Consider the following 24,067-nt stretch of genomic DNA (forward strand, 5'->3'; position numbering starts at 1 on the left):
AGAGTCCACGAGTGGTTTCAACGTTTTCAAAGTGGTCGTGTGGACATAAATGACGATCAACATGTGGGCCAATCAAAATTCGTGATCACCGGAAATTCCATCGAAATTGTGCGTGAATTCAGCCGAAATCACCATTGAAATTCATGAAAATGGAATTGAACATCTCCAAAACTTCGATTTATCGCATTTTGGCCAAATATTTGGGCTTACGAAAGGTGTGTGCACGGTTTGTTCCGCACAAATTGACTGACGACCAAGAATTACTCAGAATCCAACATTCGAAGGACGATTATTTGACCAAAAATCACATTTTAATCATTAACCACTCTCCGTATTCACCTGATATGGCAACGTGTGACTTCCTTCTTTCAGAAAAATGCATTTGCTCATGAAAGGAAAGCGTTATGCAGACTTAGAGGCCATATAAAAGGCTTGCACCGGCATACTGGCGGCCTTACAGGCCAACGAGCTAAAACGCTCGTTCGACATGCTTTTGGACCATGCAAAAAGCTGTATTGAAGCAAAAGAAGACTGTTTTGAATAAAATAAATTGATTTTGCCGAAAAAACCATTTGTTCTGTTTTTTTTTTTAAGTCTTGTCTACTTTGGAAATCTCCTTGTATATATGTATACACATTTAGCAATCCATATCGAGTTGCTTCAAATCATTAACTTCAAATATTTAAGTTATATATAAGTTAGTTTTCCAAATTTATTATAATTTATCGATAACAAAATGGAATTGCTACAATAACAAATTTTCTCCCCGCAGGTGGTTGCTGTGGTTCCACCAAAAAGCGCACTATTGTCGGTGGTTGGGCATGGGCCTGGTGGCTGGTCACAGACGTGCAACGCCTGTCGCTCGAGGTGATGACACTCAACCCCATGTGCGAGAATGTCGAGACGGCACAGGGTGTGCCATTAACTGTAACCGGTGTCGCTCAATGCAAAATCATGAAGGTATGTTGAAGAAATATCACGCATCGCTCGCTCTAATTTGCCAACAACAATTCGAATATGCTTCGAAGGAATATAAGAATTATATTAATTTACATTATTTCACTTTAATATTATTTTTGTATAATTTCTTAAAGATATGTAGCGCTTTTTAGCTTAGATTTCCGATTTGGTAAATGAAATTGAACAGTTATGTTTTGATTTACTGTTAAGCTGAGAACTTAGTGAAATAAATACTTTATACATATATAATATTTTCTCTAGTCGTCTGCTGGGTATTATATAACTGAGAGGCTTGATACAGAAAACGGCATGCTAGAATTAATCTAAACATATGCATATCTTCTAAGTATCGTAAATTATCAAAAATGAGCGTGTATTAATTTTTTTACGAATTTATTTACTTTAGCTAAAAACAGTTATTTGTGTATATTTAATAAAATATTATTGATTTATCCCGTATTTTATTAATAAATTCTTCTTCATTATTATTTGTACAACAACAATAAAATATAATGATTAAAAATTTAAATCTATGTAGCGTAAAAAGCCTAGAAAAAATAGAAATTACAAAGTAAGTTGAAATTTTTTTATTTAATTTTTCTATTTAATATACATATCTATTAAATGTTTCAGTAAATTTACGGTTCATTGTGTCTCACTCACGCAAGTCTAAATTTTCTCATCATGATTCGTACTTTGTTCAATTACTGTACTAGTTACTAAGTATAGCTAACTATGCTTTTGCTTAGAAGTTAATAAGTTGAAGTGTAATGGCTATATAACCTATTACAATTTTATATTTATTTAAATGTTTATTTTTATTATTATTATTACGAGTATCATTTACTTTTTGTGTGTATTTTTCATAAGTCGTCACAAGAAATCATTTTCTAAAAAAATAATATTAGGACTGATATTGTTTAAAGCTTAATAATTGCTTTTTTCTAAACTGCTCCTCTATGGTGTATACAGTAGTGGTCATATCAAAGTTACCATTAGCTATTTTTTTTGTATATTTGTTCCAAATGAGGAATAGAAAAATGCCTTTCGCATCATCATATGTTGTCACAGCAATGATATGCTTCCACATTTCTTCTAAGAGGCGTTCCATATCTCGCGGCTTGAGACTTACCTGCCCTTACCTGCATCCAGATGCCGCTTTTTTATCGTACAACAATTTCAATCTAATTTTTCACGTTCTTCCAGTTTTTTCTAATTTTGAAGCATTGAGGGGGCTGACCAAAGTGTGTACATAGTCTATTTCGCCCTGTTTGCCAGTGTATGCATTTAAAAAACGTGTGATCAGCGTCGTCCTCACTGCGTCGTTGTCTATACATGACGGCTTTTAAGAATATTCCTGCTGAATTACTATTTTATATTATATTTTTGATGTACATGTGCTATGACCTCCCTACTCCCAACGAGTTCGCCACGCTCCAACCTTTCATTCAATCTTTCCTTGTTCCTTGTTTCCTCAACATTCCACATTTTCTTTCTGTTGAATACTAGTCAGTCGATGGACGTCTTTTATTTTTCCTCAGTGGTGTTTTTTGGTCTAAACGTCTAAATTAAAATTAAAACATTTTTCGAACTATGATAAAAAGTAAAAAACATTTTTACCCTCCAGTTTTTAAAGACGTCGCTATCGAATTGGCCTTTGCGAAAGAAAAAAAAAATTCACAAAATGGCGTCGACTTAAAAAAAAATGTACTCAATTTTTTGAGATGCAGAGATAAAGACAAGTATAACAAAGATTTTTTAACAAAGATCAAAGGAATCAGATAAGTAGAACTAAAGATGTCATGTCCACCACATCAAAAAAAGTAGTTTCGAGAAAAGCTCTTTTGAAGATTCGTCTTCTGATAAACCAATCCGATTGCCACGACACTAAAACGGCTATAACTTCGAAAATAATTTGAATTTTGAAAAATATTTTTAGGGTGATATTTTTATATATCTTAAATATCGAATTATGAACTTGTGCCCAGTAGGTAAGCTTGGTGTCAAAGCTTACAGCGGGGTAATTGATAATCGTTTGTGTTTTCAGAGTCTCTGTTATAGTCCTCATATGATATGATGTCTTTTCCTACTTTTCTTGAAAAAGCCGGCTTTGAGGCTGGTGCTAAACATTTGGGCAGTTTTCGGCTATTACCTTTAGTGCGTCTGCCGTCTGGTCCATATAACTTATTTGGTTTAAGTTTTCTTACCTCCAGTTACAGCTCTTCGTAAAGAGCGTACTTCGTTGTGGTGTTCCATCTGTCCAAACTCTATATATTGCTCCAGTCAGTAGACTTAGAATAAATGTAATTATTTTTAAAGGAACTTTATGTTAGATATTGGGTTGCGTTAAAAATTTAAATTACTGAAGTTAAGTTTAGTTTTCTCGCAATGTGTAAAAAGTTTTTTTTACTTGAGAATTGCAAACCTTACATGATACTTCTTTTTACCAAGTAGGTAGGAAAGAGTGCCGCCCCTACGGACTCCATTAGGGTTAGATTAGGTTTGTCCTGTCATATTTTGAGCTTATCTGTTTTGCTTCTTGCATTTAGCACTTTTTCATTTCTGCCTCGAATTCATATAGAGGCTCCTTGGCGAACTCGTCTGCTTTTTCTGTGCTGAAAATGCTCCTGCGACCGGGAACCGTATTTGTGAACAATTGAAGTTGACCTGCTAGTGAGCTTAAAGAGCCTTCCTACATTCCTGCCATTAACGTTTGTCTACGGGTAGCTTTTCTCTTTAATTCGCTTGAATATTTATTTTCCAGTTCAATTTTCGAAACCAGTAGATAGATAGAAACAGAGAAATTCTTGTACCATTTAGTGAGGGAAGATGAAATTGGGGTATTTTAGTTTTATTCATAAATATCATCAGTTATAACAATAGGGGTATTCTCTTGCTCTTGCAAAACCCGGTGCACGGTGCAAGCATTGCAAATTTACAACGGCACAACAACAAACACACGCAGAAAAATATTTGCAAGGGCTGTGAAATATGTCAGACCAAAACCCGTGTATATTAGCGTGCAATGTCACGCAAAAATAAAATTGCAACCCTGTTGTAGTTGCCATTTTACATAAAGTCATATTTTGACGTTAAATTGTTGGGGAACGTAAGTTTTAAATAGATTTTATAATTTTTATTTAAATTGCAAAGATTTGTTACAGTTTCTTTGTTAAAAATGTATGCAGAAGGTGCGCCAATTCACAATAGGCATGCACAATAGTCATTTACAATAAATTGACTGAATCAGTCGCTCATGTATCACTAGATTCTGCAATGGGTGCTCTCGTGCCCTTGTATATTTCGGTGTAGTATTTTTGCAATCTGCAATCTTGCAAGAGCAAGAGAATACCCCTAATATTATTTTATAAAAAGTTTATTTCGTGCTTTACGCCCAGAAAAGTTCTATTGGTAGCATTTCCCTGACCGCTATTTTATGAACATGTTTATATATTCCCCTTGCTATAAATCAAGGCAAAGTGTGCTTAAAATTGTATAAAGCGCCGAGAATGTTCAGTATTATACCATTATAATGTCAATTAAATCTTTCATCATTATGATCCAAAAATTGATTTATTTTTCTTTTTCAATGTAAGTCGTTTTGCTTTTTGGTAAGTTGTATAAATTAGATCTTTCATACCATTATAAAAAAATTCTAAAACTTCACTATTAGAGTCTCCACCAATGAAGTAAATAAGGTCAAAGTAATTTCGAATTTTCGAACTAAGATCAGCTGTTCCGCTTTATGAGGGTTCATATTTGAACTGAAAAGTAGTCCGGAACTTTCCCATATCTTTCTCAAAGTACATTTTTCTAATATCAATCTCATCTTCTGAAAGAATCAATTATTATATACATACTTAAATACATACTACATACTACACCTACTCATATATACTATTTGGATATACTATTTATTTAAGATAATATTTTGTTTATCCCTAAATATTTATTTTATATTTAAAATAATTACTTAATCTATTTTGCGTTAAATAAATACACATTCCAAGTAAAGAGTTTTTACTTTAATTTTATTTATATTTTTAATTTTCATATCGGTAAATGAGCGTTGGAGTGTTTTGATTTCCAAGTAAAAAGCAAATGAGCGCTAATGAAAATTCAATTGATTAAGGTATGTCTATTTTCTTTTCTTTTCAATTTTATTTTTATTCTAATAATTTATTTTGAACATATTATGTATATATATATATATGTGTTTTCTGATTCATGCAGCTTTAAAACTTTAATGTGAAATTGGAAGGAAACGTTTTTTGTTTTTGTTATCCTTGCGTGCTCTGTATGTATTTGTGCACATTTTTGTATTAAAATGTTGTAAATTATTCTGAGATCATCACATAAACATGTTCACATTCATAATGCATTATTTTATTACTTAATCTTAAAGAAATTGTGTTTAACTACCAATGGGGGGAGCCATAAGATTACGCCCATACAAAATTATTTCGTGCACAAAGCGCCATTTCAAAATTCAACATTTAGGTATATTAAGGGGTCAGTAGGGTAATCTGGCCTGTTTTTTTGACATTTTTTTCATAGAAATTTTTATTCTACAATAGAACTTTTTTCACATATCATGAGGTATATCGTGGAGTGTATAAACAAATTTTTTCGGAATTTTTTGATGACATCTGTCGGAGAAATGTCTGGGTGAATGAGATGCGTTTTTTTTCACTGGCAGTTACGATTTCTCATATTTGGGTCATCTCAAACCCAAAAACCCAATTTATTCTTAAAATATACGTGAATGGTTATAGTCCCTACTAGAATCATGAAAAAATGTTGATAAATAAAAAAGTAATTAACGTTTTTTTTAAATTTTTTTCCATGTTTTTTACATAATTTTTGTCATAACATTGTCAATAAATTATAAAAAATTATGAATCTAGTAGGAACGATGGCTAAGCGTTTTGAGAACATTAAAAGAAAAAAAAAGCAAATCGGTTGAGTAGTTCGACCGGAATCATGTCCGCTAGTTTAAAAAAGTCCGCCAGTTTTGAAAAAATCGCGTTTAAAGTTTGAGGTGTGCACTACGAGCGCTCCGAACGGCGAGCATATTATTATTTATGGGCCTTTTTTTTTTAAAGATTACCCTACTGACCCCTTAAAAAAACGCTGTCGCATAATTTCAGTACCAAATAATTACATAAATTTAACGATGTTTCACATAGCTAAATCAATATTTAAGTAAACTTATCCCGTCTGGGAAATTGAACAAAAACCAGAGTATGAAACTTGTTTGTCTGAAGATTTACAATTTTGCTTAGAACAAAACAAAATCCGCCTACTGCGCTGAATTCTACTACTATAGGGCTCAATTTGTACGTTAAGCTCAAATTTAAAAATGTCTAAGTCATAGTTTAACTCTTTCAAGTTTATGGCGAGAGATCAAACGAAAAACAACATTTCTGTAGGGCACATTGTAGAGGTGACTGATTGGCAACCAACAGCTTATTAAATGGATCTTTAGATAATTTGTTAAACAAACCGGACAAAGAAACTAGAAAAATTATTCAAACGAATACATAATCACATAATAAAAAGAATACACGTTAATTTCGACTGCACAGAAGCTATAATACCCTTCACAGGTGCATTTCTAAAAAAAGGAAGGTATAAAAAGATAACGGTTGATCTAAGTAGAGGTACTTTTTTCAAAAGCATTTTTAGAGAATATCACGTGATTCGTGTTGAGCTGTCATGTTACTTATGTTCAGTATTGTTTGGTACTTCGTCTGAACAACGTTTAAAAATCATTCAACTTTATTACAAAAATTCAAGTTTTGTAAAAAAAAGTGTTTCAAGCGCTTGTTCAACTTATGGTCAACATAAACGGTCTACTGAGCGGACTATTCGTAACACCATCACCCAAAATTAATTATTGGATAATATTCGACCGAATAGTCTACGTCTAGCACGCGGTGAAGAAAATAGAAATAGCAGCCGTAGCTGAGAGTGTGCAAGAACACCGGGAAGAGTGTATTCGGCGTCGTTCGCAGCAACTCGGACTGACTTATGGAACGACTTAGCGTATTTTATGTCGAGATCTCAAGTTCAAAGAGTACAAAATACAGCTAATGCAAGTACTGGGACCGCTCGACCTTCCAAATCGGTTATTTCATGGCATCCTGGTAGTCGGAAAGCATTGTTTCACAGACGTTAACACGACGTTGTTTTTCGAAAAAATTTCGTGATTTTGGAACCAATCGTGGTTTCACTTTTCTTAGTCCCAAATGATCTTTCAAAATGGTGGTTCAAAATTATGATCCTTCCGATATTCCAACGATACCAGTAAGATTTCTGACCTGTTAATCAACGATTTTCCATCATCAATTCCTTTAATTTATTGACGTGTTGATCTTCAGTTGATGTTGATGACCGTCCTGGTCATGTTTCGTCTTCAAAGCATTCTCGATCGTCTTTGAATAATCAACACTTGCTCACGACAAATCATTATACACGAAGGCCAATACTAAACACTAATGATTCTTTTGATGTGACATTTAGCACAAATGTCAGTGACAGTCATACCAACCTAAAAAAAATATTTCGACAAAATTAAAATAAAAAGTCTTACTATTTTTGTTCACAGTTCCATTGGGTGTTCCATTCTACATTTTTTTATATGAGTCCAAAGGTTTTCAATAGGGTTGAGGTCAGAAGATTGAATTGAGCAGTACCATTGTAGCAGAACCGGCCAACGCCTCTGTATTAGAGGAGCGTTTTACACTTCTTCCCTACATAGACAATAATTTACAACTAATAAATATTGCGCACTGCTCGCTGAGAATTGCAAACATGCTATGTCTAGCTACACTACACTAGGCATCAAATGAAAGTATAAATTTCACAGACGTTATTTCAATGCAGTTTTATTAAAATAAACAATTAATAATTCATACATTAATATGACATTTACATAGGTATTTAAGTAAAAAATTATAAATTAATATATTTTTTCCCCGGAATAGAAAGAAAAACATTTTGTTATACTTTAAAAAAGGACTCTTAAACAAAAGTGGTCAAATGAAAGTTTAAATTTTGAAAACAAAACGTTTGGTATAAAAGTAAATTTAGTAATTAATATTGCCTTCTTTATTTTGAATTCCTGCACGAAGACGTTTTGGCATGCCTCGAACCAAATTTTCATATATTTTGATTGGAATAATGTCAAGTTGACGCTACGTCTCTAAGAAAAATTATTCCAAGTTTGTACAGCTGCTTTTTGGTATTTTGGAATGAAAAATAAACCACATATTTGGATTTAAATACGATGGCCAGGCCAGTTTTTCTTTAAGCATTCTTCAAAAAAAGCGAGTAGTCAGGCGAAATGTGCGTTGAGGGTCGTTATCTTATTGGAAGATAAACGACCACAAGTTCACTTGTTCCGCATTTATTTTCAAAATTTCAGCACCCGTCATTCGTTCATCGATTTTAAATACACTACCTACACCAAATTGTGAGAAATAGCCCCAAACCATGACAGAACACACTCCATGCTTAACTGATGATTGTATGCACTGTGGTTTTAAGCGATCAGAAGGTTTACACCACATTTCCTTGCATGTTGTTTAATTCCTTAGCTCGAATTTGAATTACTTTATATCAAAATATAGTTGCCACATTTGGATATTATTTTGCAAATTCTAGTCCTTTTTTCCTACTCGGAATGGAAAACATAGGTCATTTTTTGCGACAGAGTTTTTAAAACCAAATGTTTGTAGTTTTCTTTTCATTGTACTAATGAAAACATACAAACCAAAACTTCCAATCAACTCCCTCTATGAAATTTCAGGGTTTTCAGGAGCTTTTCTTCGTACAAGTCGTTCAGCGTGTGTAGAAATTTTGGACTTTGTACCTCCACCGTATTGAGTCTTGCGTGTCTTCCTTCTCTTGGAGTATTCAAAAATCTTTCTTCTTGCCTCTCTGATAGAAATGGAATATTTTTCATATATGTTTTGATAAGTTTCACCCATCTTCTACAATTAAGATCCGATTCTCTTCAATTTTTTTATATTTTTTATATTTTTTCACCATAACAGAGATTCCCTTAATAAATACAAATGTATTAAATCTGTAGTAAAATTCAGTTTTACCTTGGAAGAAATGAACCGAAACTAAAATTATACTTTCATTTGAAGTGCACTCATAGGCACTCCAGCGAAGACTAATCACTCTCGATGGAGTAAATACGAGTATTATTTGCGTCTAAATAATAAGTACAAATATTACTCCAACCTTTTATTTACATAACGGTACATCTACATAAAATGCTTTATGAATTTATTCTCAAGCGAGAATGTAGGAAGTAAATGAATGATCTGAGGTTGCCAGTATATACATATTTCATTTATAGTTACTTTCATTTGATGCCTAGTGTATATGCTGTAAGGATGCTTGCCGCCAACTGCATCGAATATTATTGGCAATCTCATCTGCATTTGTAAAAATCCAAATCACATTTAATATAATTCATATATCTCTATGCATTGTTGTTATTGTATGTAAATATGGTAATAATAAATTGTTATTGTTGTCATTTATGACGAAATGGCTGTTTTTTTTTGTATATCCATTCATAAAGGTCATTTGTAAAAGTCTCATTGCGTCGTTCAATTGGTGCTTCTCATTTAGAAAAAAAATACTCACATTTGTCATTCGATACTAAAATTGTTACGTAATCAATCTAATTTTGTGTATTTATAGTTCTATATTAACTTATAGTAATAAATTGTTGTATAGTAATTTGTTGTTTTACTTTTAAAATTACCGTTGTTCAGCTTTTAAATGTTCTTTTCTTTTTTCTTCTCTCTCTTTTGCTGTTACCAACAAAATTATAATCAAAAATAAAAACCAAAAAAAAAAAACAAAAACGTATTCAACCATCTAAAAACTTCATCATAAACCACCACCAACCAACAAAACCAACAACAAATACCAATCAATCAAACAACCAAAAACCAACCAACACCCTTACTCATCCACATATCTCCTTTCAACATCAACAACAACAACATTCTGCCTGCGCGCAGATGATGAACGTGTATTATTTTCACCATCAGGCTGACGAATTATTGGGCACCGCCAGCGAACAGTTTCTGGGCAAGAGCGTTAAGGAGATCAAGCAGACGATATTGCAAACATTGGAGGGACATTTGCGTGCCATTCTCGGTGAGTTTAGATTAAACAATTCTTATTTTGAAAATAACACTTAACTATAACGGTACATACTCAGATATCACAATATTTTGAGTTAAAGTTAAAAGCCAAATTCATATAGATAATAGTGCTCGGAATTGGTACTTTCAATAAATATTACTAACGATACGTACTTATATTAGAAAAAGTTTCGATAAAGAGGGTGATCCATTTCGAGATTCCCTACTTTTTTAAAGAAAACACACATGAACTTAAAATTTAATGGGGAATATTTATTATCATTCGAAAGAACATTCTTTGGCATTTATTTTTTGAAGGTTAGCCCTTCCAAATGTTGGCCCCGGCTACGCCTCAAATTCCACGGCTAGAGCATTTCGACTGGTAACTGGCGAATGACACGGGTGATGTTTTTCTCCAAGGTCTTAATCCGATTAGACTTTAGACTTTACATCCCCACAGGAAAAATACAAATATCGCCGAGATCACAAGCTTCGATTTCAGGCATCAAATAGGCGGTTATCAAGGCGCGCTAACGGTTTCCATTGACAGTTATGGTCTCACCGGCTTCTTTTTTTAAGAAATATGAATCGATGATTCCACCGGCTCTCAAACCACACCAAACCCCTGTTTTTCTGAATGATATGACAGCTTTTGGATCACTTCAGGTAGCTCTTCGTCGAAAATGCTTGTTTATCTACCTATTGAGCCAGAAATGGACCTCATCAGATCTTCTTAGAACTTCTCAAACAGTCAAGGAGCGAAGTAAAGTCTCTTAGGAAGGCTTCACTTATAGTGAGTGCTTGGTTTCAATAAGGGTGATGGTTTTGGGAATAGTACGCCCAGTAGACTGATTTTGTTGACTATAAGTTTTGCGAAGACCGTGAAACACATTCCTTACAGAACGTTAATTTTCGTTATAAAGTTGAACGATTTGTAAACGTTGTTCAAGCGTAAGTCCTTCCATGATCAAATGCTGAACAATGCTCAACAAAAAAACATGACATGATTCAACATGTCTCACGCCTGATCTGCCAAAGAAGGCTATTGAAAAAAGAACCTTTTCTTGGATCTACCGTTATAACTATACCCATTGAAGTAAACAAAACGTATCGATAATAGTACTAATAGTAGTCGTTTGCGTTTCACAGTCAATGCTTAACTTCTATAACATTTTATTATGATATATGGCAACGTTATGTGCAACACACAAGGAGCATTCCAAAGTAAACAGGACTTTTCGAACCTAGTGCTCCTTGTGGCGCCATCTATGCGTTAGAATCTTCAATCTTCTTCTTCGTCGATTGTCCAATGAGAATTTCATGACATTTCATGATTGGAAGTAAAGTTATTGCGTTTTAAGTATCAGTGTGTTTGTGTTATTGATGCAAAAATGAGGTTCGAACAAAGAGCCAACGTTAAATTTTATTTTAAAATTGGAAAAACTTTTACCAAAACGTTTCAAGTTTATGACGATAATTGCTTATCCCGTAGCAGAGTGCGCAAGTGGTTTGAACGTTATCAAATAAGTCGTGAGGACATACTCGTAAATGACGATCAACATGTAGGCCAATCAAAGTCCGTGATCACCGGAAATTCCATCAAAACTGTGCGTGAATTCATCAAACATCAGCCGAAATCGTCATTGAAATTCATGGAAATGGAATTGAACATCTCCAAAACATCGATTTATCGCATTTGGTGCACCGTATTCGACGTGTTCGGCCCAAATATCGCGAAGATTAAAGTTGGTATTTGTTGCACGATAATGCGCCGTCTCATCGATCGGCGCTTGTGACCGATTATTTGGCCAAAAATCACATTTTAACCATTAACCACTCCCCGTATTCACCTGATATGGCACCGTGCGACTTTTTCCTTTTCGAAAAACTGCATTTTCCCATGAAAGGAAAGCGTTATGCAGACGTAGAGGCCATTCAAAAGGCTTGCACCGGCATACTGGCGGCCATACCGGCCAACGAGATAAGACACTCGTTCAGCATGCTTTTGCATCTTGCAAAAAGCTGTATTGAAACAGAATGAGATTATTTTGAATAAAATAAATTGATTTTTTTCAATTTTTAATAAATTTGTAAAATTTTACATTGTTTTTTGGAATGTTCTTAGTTTAACTGGAAGATAAATTATTTAAAAATATGAATCTCTTTGAATTTTTTTTTCCGATAGAAATTGCGACCTGCATCCTGCCCGCCGTCCGAAAAAATGCACATGCGAAATGCATCGGGCAATTGCTTCCCAAAGGCAGAATGTCAAAAGTTTCGTATCCAAAAAATTTGTGAATGATGTTTAATATACATACGCAACAAAAACCCTAGAAATTTCGCTTGAATCAATTATTTCTTTCCCTCCCAAAAGCCGATGTGCGGCCAAGAAGGGTAACACTTGCCCCACTCACATCAGAATGGGACCGAGTTGGATCCCGGCCTCAAGACTCAAAGCGCTTTGTCGATTTGTGATGGTATTATGATCTACGAGTTTTAGGTACCACAATAAACCGGCGTTCTAAGCTGTTCAAGTTAGATATATATTCGATATCATAATCTAACCTAAACGTATTAACAATTTCCGTGTTCCCCTATTCAGCGTAATTAAGAGTTCAACTTTGAAAAGCCGCTTCATTTAACAATTTTAGAGTATTGTATATAAGTCATTATTTTTTATTTTCGCAGATGCCTTTTTCATCGCCAAAGTTAGGCTTCAGTCATCAAATTTGTTACGAGATCGATGACCCTCGAAGATTCCATCACTAGTCAGGCTTTTTAGACCGGGCAAGTGATTATTACGTAAAGATCAGGCCCTATACAACTGGATTAAAATAACAGCCTCACAAAAAACGAATCACAAAAATAACTATAGTTTCATTTTTTTATAAGGATTGTTTAATGTTTTGACCATATTCTTACATATTTATACTCATAAGCTACACGTACTAACGGTAATAACAAAATCTAAAATGAGTTTTTGCGTTACAAAAGTTAATTAAAACTTCACAAGACATTTAAATGAAATACCGCAAAATGTCTGGTAGCGCTAAGCAACTATTTATTAGCGCTTACTAATGAAGCGGGATTGACCAATATTCATACAAGTAGGATAAGCACCTACCTAAATGTGAGCAGAAAAGGTGGGGGTGGAGACGACTGTACAGATATAACAGATACATACTTGCGAATAAGAACACTCGAGTTGAAGAGCCACACACCATAAGTAAATGGGTAACATTAAACGAAACAAAACGGGGCGATAAAAGCGTGGAGGTCATACATGTAATTCGAGTGTTCGGTGATATGAATACGTACAGGACGATGAAAAAAATTGCGAAGAATAAAAGTAGAAAAGGCGCACAGTCAATGAAGGAAGGCAAAGTTAGAAAAGACTGAATATACGAATAAAAGTACTTTTATTATTTTTTCCTTGCTTGTTCTCGTGTTATTGTACGAGCAACCCAAAGCGATTTCATGCTATCCAGGCGAATGAACCAAGTCTTCCCGCAACACAATGGAATTTAATTACAATGCTAAGATTTGATTTGAGCAGCGCTGACATACAATAATGGCGTTAGAGAACGGCAGCGAAAAGGAATTAGCTAAATGGACAAGTGCTTCAGGAAAGTAAATGAGTTCAGAAATATTTAATTTCCTTAATAATAGGGTTTTATTTTTAGTGCCACACATTTAAATGACAAGGGAATGGAATGAAGAAGATTTATATTAGTCATAATATAAGATCTAAAGATTTTGAGAAAGCTTAGGTAGAAAACTCTTACATTGACCAATATATAAGATGGAAAGACAAGGGAATGTTTGTAAATCCACATATTTGATATATGGGGACTGGTGGAAACATTGCCTTGATTTCATCCATTTTATTTGAGGGCTTGAATAGTCTTGTTTGCATGTGGACAAGTTTTGCTCACAAGGTGGGACACTTCAAAAGAATTAAGTATTAGTGCAAAGTTTTATCCAGTTATATCAATTGCTTATTTCTATGTGTGGAAAGTGAAAGAATCAAGTGGAATTTAAAATTGTGCTATGTCAAAAGCTGGCGAGGTTTTAGTCCGATTTCGCGCATTTTGGCACTGTCATATAGGAATCTGAGAAGAATACCACGTACTAAATGTAGTCGAAATCGGTCGGTCAGATGTATGATTTCACCAAAAAGGGGGCAGTGTCAATCCCATCGTCCATTTTTACCGCGCTTCCCGTCCATCTCGGGTGTAAAATTTGATGTCTGATGTCAACAATTTTTTCAGTATCGGTAGGAGTGCTTAAGTAATTTAGCTATTGTGGCTTTAGACTTTTATACTTACATATTTTAGTCCTTATTTATGGCACTTTATAAATTATCGGTTAATGGCGTTTTATGGGCGGGCAGTGGTCCGATTACGAACATGCTTTAATTTTTTTTCCAAGGATGATCAAGAAGTCTTCATTTTTAATCAAGTTACAGCTTGCGCGGACGGACAGACAGACACTCACCCAGACTTGAACTCGCATTGTCTTCCTGATTATATATGTATATATACAGTGGTGGCCATAACATATGTAACTAATACATTAGTTTAGAAAAAGTGTATATATTTTACCAATAACGTTTGTAGACTGCCGATTGAATATGAAATTATTAAAATTTGGTATTTTTACTTTTATTTAACGTTTTTGATCAAAAATTTTCATTCATAAAAAAAGAAATAAGAATACCATTTTGATTTCCGCTCTTAACTTACGTGGACAAAACATAGGCAACTTCTTGAAAACAAAGGTAAATAATAGGTTTTACTAATATTTTGTTCCAAATCCATAATTTTTTATCACTTCCGCACATCTCGGCATTGAGGCAATGAAATTATTTATGATTTTCATCAGAATCGATTTCCAAGCTACTTGAAGTCTTTTAAAAAGTTCAGTCCAATCTAAACACCTGTTAACCAGTTCCGTTAAGTTCTTAATAGGGTTGAGATCTGAGGGCTGTGTTGGCCTTTCCATAACTTTAACGCTGTTTGGTTCAAACCAAAACTTGATACTACTTTAGCCGTGTGCTTTAGGTCATTGTCCAGTTGGAAATCTCAACAGCATGGCATTTCCCACCAAACATAGGGCAACATTACACTCTCTAAAATACAATTGAAGTCGTATTGATCCATAATCCCATTAATCTTATATAATGGCTCAATTCCGTTAGCAGAAAAGCAGCCCTACATCATTATATGACCTCCACTATGCTTAACTGCTTTCTTGCAATAACGGGGATTATATCTTTTATTTACTGGCCTTCGCACATAAGACATTCCATCACTGCCTATTAAGTTAAACTTTGACTCATGACTGAAAAGAACCGTTTTCCATTTACTAATTGGGCAACTTAGATGCTCTTTAGCGAATTCCAAACGCTTGCCTTATTTTTTACCGAAACTATCGGTTTGTACGAGAGACGACCACCTCTTAGGGAAGCTTTTACTCTTTATGGATATTTGCATATTTAAATCTTTAATTATTTGTAATGATTAAATTTCAGGATTTTTTTCGCCAGTTGAACTATTGAATTGTCTGTCCTTTGGCTCGTTTTGCGTACGCGACCATCTCGGTGTATAACAAAAACTTCTTTTGTTGTAACGATTTTCTTATTATTCGCGAAATTGTGCTTTTTTGCATTTCATATTTTGTAGCAATGAAAAAAGGCGTTTTACCAACGGCATACAGACAGTTGGAGATTCCAAGTGAGGTCAGGCCCTTCTTCACCTAGTCTTTCCAACGGAGTAGAGGTCTTTTTCTGCCTCTGTTTCCCACAGCGTTGCTATAAATTTCAGCCATAAATGTCCTTAAAGAACATAAGTACCTTTGAGTATCCAAAAGGTGATTGTTTTATGGCAAAGTCATTGACGTACATTAATAAATAAATTGTTATAAATTCTGTTTTGTGTCTTCTCGATGTGCTACAATAAGTCTAATAGAATAGTATCGATTGAAATGTAAACATGACGATGACGCCAACTCACATGTCACAAGCTAGACAAATTGTTGTGTACATAGGGATAAGGAAAGTATAAGGTCGCGACCATTACTTACAATGAAACTCGTAGGACGATATAAATAGTTTAGTGAACAAAAAAATCGGTTTATGTAATCTATATTTATACTATTCTAAACTCGCGTAACTTTTATGGATCCCTTTTAATATTTCCATTCTTTTTCTTTACTGACGTAGACACCGCTTATGCGATTATAGGCGAGTTAACAACAGCATTTCTATTAATGAAAAAAGTTATAAAAAATCGGTTGAAGATCGATTATTTGTGTTATTGTTTCTTCTTAGAATATATTTCACAACATAAATATTTATTATATTTTATATGAGAACTGTATCCTTACTACTCCATACACATTTAAAAATGTATGTAATCGATATTTGTATATATACTATATTATCATCATTTATAACGCTTTTAGTAGTTTATAATTTATACACCTACAAAACAACAAAAATCAATGTCATATATAGATCTACCCGGCGGCACCCTTAAGAAAAACTGCTATTGATTTTCTTCATTGCCTAAGGAAGGAGTAGGTCACTAGTGTGCTAAGTTGTCACTGAATAAAACAATGACAATGCTAGTTATTGTGGTAACTCGCCAGGTGTGCATGATATAATTACTGACTAGCTGACATTTAGCCGCGGTTAGGTAAACTAAAGTTTTTCTAGGATATTTATTACATGGTTGTTAGTAATCCTGTACATATAAAAAACTCTAACTAAGACATCAAAAAAGTAATGGCTGAAGTCGGATAATAAACTCCCAAGCCCTCCGATACTGAATACCACAAGTCTTAAATCCGACTTTATACCCTAAATACAGGTCTCTGTTTGAGATATAATGGGCGATCCAAGTATAAGAACTTTTCTCAATAGCCTTTTTTGACAGTTCTCGTCAGATCATTTCGTCAGTTAAAGACTCTCGCCTGAAAAACGTTACAAATCGTTCAACTTAATTACGAAAATTTACGTTCAACGTAATTGGCGTCTTGAGACCCAGTATATTGGATAACATTCGACCGAATAGTTAACGTTCAGCACGGAGTGAAGAAAATATAACAGCCGTAGCTGAGAGTGTATACGAAGACCGTAGAGGGTCGATTCGGCGCCGTTCGCAGCATCTCGGATTGACGTATGGAACGACTTGACCCATTTTACGTCGAGATCTTAAATTGAAAGCGTACAAAATACATTTTGTGCAAGAACTGATGCCACTTAACCTTACCAAGCCACTTAACCTTCCCAAGCCACATTGCTTCGCCTATGTGTTCTTGAAAAGTTCCAGAAGATCCGACGTTTTCGAGCAAAATTTTGTTCAGGGATGAGGCCCATTTCTGACTCATTGGTTATGTAAACATGCAAAAATGCTGCATTTTCGACAGAGAGCAACCTGTAGATATTCAAGAGTTGCTATTTCATCCAGAAAAAACAACGATTTGGTGGTATTTCTTGAAAAATGAAGCCGGTGAGAACATAACCCTCAATGGCAACCGTTATCGCGCCTTGATAACCCACTTTTTGATGCCTAAACATCAAACATTTGGTTTTAACAAGATGACGCCATTTCTCACACATCGCATCAATCAATGGATTTATTTAAAGAACACTACGGTGACCAAATACATTCTTTCAAAAAAGTATCGGGAATTTCCCCCCTCTCATCCCCCCCCTCCCCCTTACATGGAAAAGACAGGTAAATATTTTTTTCTGGGTTGGTATAACTTAATTATGATGCCAAAAATTAGCCCGATCTGTCAGCCAGTGTGTTTACAGCAGCTGTTTTTATCAGTCGACCTCAGTAGTGTTTTATTTTACAAAAATTTTAACGCATTTGTGTTAAATTTTGGCCAAACACTCAACAAATTGAACAAGTACCGAAGATAATTTTCAAGTAATAAATGTCAATGAAGTTTAATGTTATTTTAATCTGAACTGTAGCTGAACCTTTAACTGAAGAACTTTATTACAATTTGCTGAATATGAATGAAATCAATTTAAACGGAAACCATTAATATAAACATTTAAAAGCATTTACTTTTTCATCTTATACTCAATATTTTAAATTTCATCACTTTGGAAGATGGATCTCAATAGAAGATATCTCAGTTAAATTAAGCAAGAATTTGTGTTAGTGAGATTAATTTTAATGAATTTAAAATTTAATATCAGGCTAAGTGATTATACGGCCTATAACGTAGGTTAGATACCAAATATGATTATAATCCTTTCACGCTTTCCTCGAATAATAAATACAATATTTAACTCTTTCGTCACACTTTTAGATGTAAAGTTTCGCCAATACCTAAAAATATTCCCACGGCTTTGACCTTTGAAAATTGTGAGAGTACATATTGAATGTTCGGCAACACGCGAACCTATTTTTCCCTACTTGCAAATATTTCATATGAATGACGGCTGGGCATATAATACAACTTTGAAAACGGTTGTGGAATACATTAGAGAAGCGTTTTTTCTGCAAGAAGTTGGTTCAACTGAAGAAAAATAAATTTAATTAAAAATAGAGCTCAATTTTTAAACTCTTTCTTTCTTTTCTCTTAAAACATTAGCATTCTGATATGGCATATTCAAAGGACCTCAGCCAACTTTGCTCAAAATTCTGTTCTTTAGCTGTAACTTCCAAAAGAGCATTTAAGAACTCATTTATGTGTTTATTTTTTCACAAAGGCGCAATGTACATCGTTTTTTTTGCAAATTTTACACATGATTCCGTTACTTAATAATTATACAGGGCTTATTAAGTTTGTCATGATGTTTATGACATGATATATAGTATATACGTGGTCAACGTGACAGCTGAGTCGTTTAGTCATGTCCGTTTGTACAATACTCGTATATTATATATGCACTTGTATTAGTCTCTCAGCTTTTCATTAACGGTCTGTATGGAAAATGTTTTTTGTTTGACAACCTTTTTATTTATCTTCACGAAATTTGCCAAAGATTATTTTTCAAGACATCGCTACAAGGCTTATAGCTTCCATCCAAATGGCCGATCAAAATCAGAATAAATATCTTTTTATACCCGTTGTTACTATAAAAATGTAACTGTGAAAAATATTATCTTCTTCTTTACTGGCGTAGACACCGCTTACGCGATTATAGCCGAGTCAACAACAGCGCGCCAGTCGTTTCTTCTCTTCGCTACGTGGCGCCAATTGGATATTCCAAGCGAAGCCAGGTCCTTCTCCACTTGGTCCTTCCAACGGAGTGGAGGTCTTCTTCTTCCTCTGCTTCCCCCGGCGGGTACAGCGTCGAATACTTTCAGAGCTGGAGTGTTTTCGTCCATTCGGACAACATGACCTAGCCAGCGTATCAATATCATCGGCATACGCCAGCAGCTGTACACTCTTATAAAAGATTGTACCTGCTCGATTAAGTTCTGCAGCTCGAACTATTTTCTCCAGCAGCAGATTGAAGAAATCGCACGATAGGGAGTCGCCTTGTCTGAAACCTCGTTTGGTATCGAATTTGGATCCTTCCCGATCCTGACGGAGCTTTTGGTCCCGCTCAATGTCAGTTTACACAGCCGTATTAGTTTTGCGGGGATACCAAATTCAGACATTGCGGCATAAAGGCAGCTCCTTTTCGTACTGTCGAAAGCAGCTTTAAAATCGACGAAGAGGTGATGTGTGTCGATTCTCCTTTCACGGGTCTTTTCCAAGATTTGGCGCATGGTGAATATCTGGTCGGTTGTTGATTTACCAGGTCTGAAGCCACACTGATAAGGTCCAATCAGTTTGTTGACGGTGGGCTTTAATCTTTCACACAATACGCTCGATAGAACCTTATACGCGATATTAAGGAGGCTAATCCCGCGGTAGTTGGCGCAGATTGTGGGGTCTCCTTTTTTATGGATTGGGAATAGCACACTTAAATTCCAATCGTTGGGCATGCTTTCGTCCGACCATATTTTACAAAGAAGCTGATGCATGCTCCTTATCAGTTCTTCGCCGCCGTGTTTGAATAGCTCGGCTGGCAATCCATCCGCCCCCGCCGCTTTGTTGTTCTTCAGGCGGGTAATTGCTATTCGAACTTCTTCTTGGTCGGGCAATGGAACGTCTTTTCCATCGTCATCGATTGGGGAATCGGGTTCGTCTTCTCCTGTCCTTGTGTGTTCACTGCCATTCAGCAGGCTGGAGAAGTGTTCCCTCCATAATTTAAGTATGCTCTGGGCATCGGTGACTAGATCACCTTGGGGGGTTCTACAGGAGTATGCTCCGGTCTTGAAACCTTCTGTAAGCCGCCGCATCTTTTGGTAGAATTTTCGAGCATTACCCCTGTCGGCCAGCTTATCAAGCTCTTCGTACTCACGCATTTCGGCCTCTTTCTTTTTCTGTCTACAAATGCGTCTCGCTTCCCTCTTCAGCTCTCGGTATCTATCCCATCCCGCACGTGTTGTGGTCGATCGTAACGTTGCGAGGTAGGCAGCCTGTTTTCTCTCCGCTGCGACACGGCACTCCTCGTCGTACCAGCTGTTCTTTTGCACCTTCCGAAAACCAATGGTTTCGGTTGCAGCTGTACGTAAGGAGTGTGAAATGCCGTCCCACAGTTCCCTTATACCGAGTTGTTGACGAGTGCTCTCAGAGAGCAGGAGTGCAAGCCGAGTAGAAAATCGCTCGGCTGTCTGTTGTGATTGCAGCTTCTCGACGTCGAACCTTCCTTGTGTTTGTTGGCGTGCGTTTTTTGCTGCACAGAGGCGGGTGCGAATCTTAGCTGCAACAAGATAGTGGTCCGAGTCGATGTTAGGACCTCGGAGCGCACGCACATCTAAAACACTGGAGACGTGTCTTCCGTCTATCACAACATGATCGATCTGGTTGGTAGTTTTTCGATCCGGAGACAGCCAGGTAGCTTGATGAATCTTCTTATGCTGGAATCTAGTACTACAGATAACCATATTTCGGGCCCCGGCGAAGTCGATCAGCCTCAACCCATTTGGGGATGTTTCCTCGTGGAGGCTGAATTTACCGACCGTAGTGCCAAAGATACCTTCTTTGCCCACCCTGGCGTTGAAGTCGCCAAGCACGATTTTGACATCGTGGCGGGGGCAGCTCTCATAAGCGAGCTCCAAGCGCTCATAAAAGTCATCTTTGGTCACATCGTCCTTCTCTTCCGTCGGGGCGTGGGCGCAAATCAGCGATATGTTGAAGAACCTCGCTTTGATGCGGATTGTGGCTAGACGTTCATTCACCGGAGTGAATGATAGTACTCGGCGATGGAGTCTCTCTCCCACCACGAATCCAACACCAAACTTGCGCTCCTTTATATGGCCACTGTAGTAAATGCCACAAGGACCTACTCGTCTTTGTCCTTGTCCCGTCCATCGCATTTCTTGGACGGCGGTGATGTCAGCCTTTATTTTCACGAGGACATCAACCAGCTGGGCAGCGGCACCTTCCCAATTAAGGGACCGGACATTCCAGGTGCATGCCCTCAATTCGTAGTCCTTATTTCGTTTTCCATGGTCGTCATCAAAAGGGGGGTCTCTCATCCGAGGCTGGTTGTTGCTATTCGCTGGGGTTGTTTTTTTTACGTGGCGGGTCCCAAACCCAGCGCACAACCCTATGTAGGGGATATTTCGCCTTCTCACGTTAGCTCGCCTTCAAACGGATGTTCTTAGGCTACCCAGAGGATACTTGGTCAAAGTCGTGAGCTGCTTGAGTCATATGTAAAAGAATCGTTTCTGGCCACTCCCAAGTGAATGGCGATCAGAGAACTTTCCTCACTTGCGTGAACTTCTACATATGACTCCATCCTCCCACAAATATAAAATATTATAGCTTCGGTTAAGCCGAAGGTAACATTTGTTATTCTTCGATCTTTAATACAGTGCTTACATATAGCATATATCGACATCTAAAATGAAACAAAATTTGAATTTTGGATGCAGTGTGTCGTAACAAATCGCCAAAACCTTTAGAGCAATTCTAAACCTCCTTCTTTTCGCACTCACTTAGGAGGATCGCGCTTCCATCTATGTGTAGGTATCCAATTAAGAAGACGTAAAAGAAGATGTATTCTGTTCAGTCTTAATTGATCATGTTTAATAACCCTAAACTGAATAGTGTTGTTGACCAAAAATGCACACTGTTAGTTAAATTTTTTATATTTTTATTACTGTGACCTCGCTACTCAATTCAAATAAAACAAAACTTAGTTCATAAAGAGACTCGTAAAAATATTTACTGATTGCTCCCGGTAATAGTTACATACATATTATCATCATCAGAATCGCAGACAATTTGTTTACAACCCAGAAGATACGAGACAGTACAACGATGGAAATTACTTTATCATTGCCAGCGGTTGTGAGGTTAGCAGCTGGAGGTATTGTAATTGAGTACATCTGCGTTTGACCGTGACCGTCGCCGCGTTTATTGCTCTCTCTACTCTATTATTGTTGACTAAATAGAATATAGAAAAAATGAGGAAGTGAAAACACATGCACATAATTAGTACACAGAAGGTAATTTTTGTCAATTTCCTACAACAATTTTATCACAAATGCTCCATAGCACCGCATAAACCAAGTAAGCTGTTAACATGGCATCCACTCCATAAACCATGTTCCGTAAAATCAGTCGAGAAACCATGTACGAATTATAAAAGTATTATTATATATTTAATATATTTCTAAAAATAAAAGTATTCATCTCACGGTAACATTGTCAAACATCCAAATATATTTATTGCCGACATAAAAACACTCAAGAAGCCAGTATTTGATCGTGGACCTTTTAAAAATTATATTAACAGAAATAAATCAATAGGTACATAGAGGGCTATTAGATCTTACTTATAGAAATAGAAAAAATCGTTGAAATCGGGCCAATATTTTCTGAAATATAGGATTCTCTTGTACAATTTTGATCCGGCTTCCATATGATCTCGGGTATAGAACTTAAATACTGTCTATAACGCATTTACTAATTAACGCACTACAAGTAGTTTTCAGCATAATCTTTTATTATACCTAATGTTTTTAAACCGCAAATCCTTCACTTTAATAACTGTACCGAATAGTTTAGGTTAGTCTGATAGGCCAACAACCTGCGTTTGACGCAAATTTTAACAGACTATGTGGCCTTACTATCGATACCTCCTCCAGTGTATCATAACGGGTGATTTTTTTGAGGTTAGGATTTTCATGCATTAGTATTTGACAGATCACGTGGGATTTCAGACATGGTGTCAAAGAGAAAGATGCTCAGTATGCTTTGACATTTCATCATGAATAGACTTACTAACGAGCAACGCTTGCAAATCATTGAATTTTATTACCAAAATCAGTGTTCGGTTCGAAATGTGTTTTATCGACAAATTTTGTTCAGCGATGAGGCTCATTTCTGGTTGAATGGCTACGTAAATAAGCAAAATTGCCGCATTTGGGGTGAAGAGCCACCAGAAGCCGTTCAAGAACTGCCCATGCATCCCGAAAAATGCACTGTTTGATGTGGTTTGTACGCTGGTGGAATCATTGGACCGTATTTTTTCAAAGATGCTGTTGGACGCAACGTTACGGTGAATGGCGATCGCTATCGTTCGATGCTAACAAACTTTTTGTTGCCAAAAATGGAAGAACTGAACTTGGTTGACATGTGGTTTCAACAAGATGGCGCTACATGCCACACAGCTCGCGATTCTATGGCCATTTTGAGGGAAAACTTCGGACAACAATTCATCTCAAGAAATGGACCCGTAAGTTGGCCACCAAGATCATGCGATTTAACGCCTTTAGACTATTTTTTGTGGGGCTACGTCAAGTCTAAAGTCTACAGAAATAAGCCAGCAACTATTCCAGCTTTGGAAGACAACATTTCCGAAGAAATTCGGGCTATTCCGGCCGAAATGCTCGAAAAAG

At 36.0% G+C, this 24,067-nt stretch overlaps 1 protein-coding gene across 2 annotated transcripts in view; it reads left to right on the top strand.

The window, feature by feature from the left end:
• The window catches only part of LOC105233463 (flotillin-2), a 351,794-nt gene that overhangs the window by 300,266 nt on the left and 27,461 nt on the right, over positions 1-24,067 (top strand). The window contains exons 3-4 of one of the 2 annotated variants that reach the window (XM_049455699.1): positions 773-960; positions 10,041-10,149. In XM_049455699.1, the coding sequence (XP_049311656.1) occupies positions 773-960; positions 10,041-10,149 (297 nt within the window). Of the gene's footprint in view, positions 1-772; positions 961-10,010; positions 10,150-24,067 lie in introns of both variants that reach the window. The other variant, XM_049455698.1, reaches the window with a different exon arrangement.

The sequence above is a fragment of the Bactrocera dorsalis genome, chromosome 4 (assembly GCF_023373825.1).
Source record: "Bactrocera dorsalis isolate Fly_Bdor chromosome 4, ASM2337382v1, whole genome shotgun sequence".
NCBI classification, from domain to species: domain Eukaryota; kingdom Metazoa; phylum Arthropoda; class Insecta; order Diptera; family Tephritidae; genus Bactrocera; species Bactrocera dorsalis.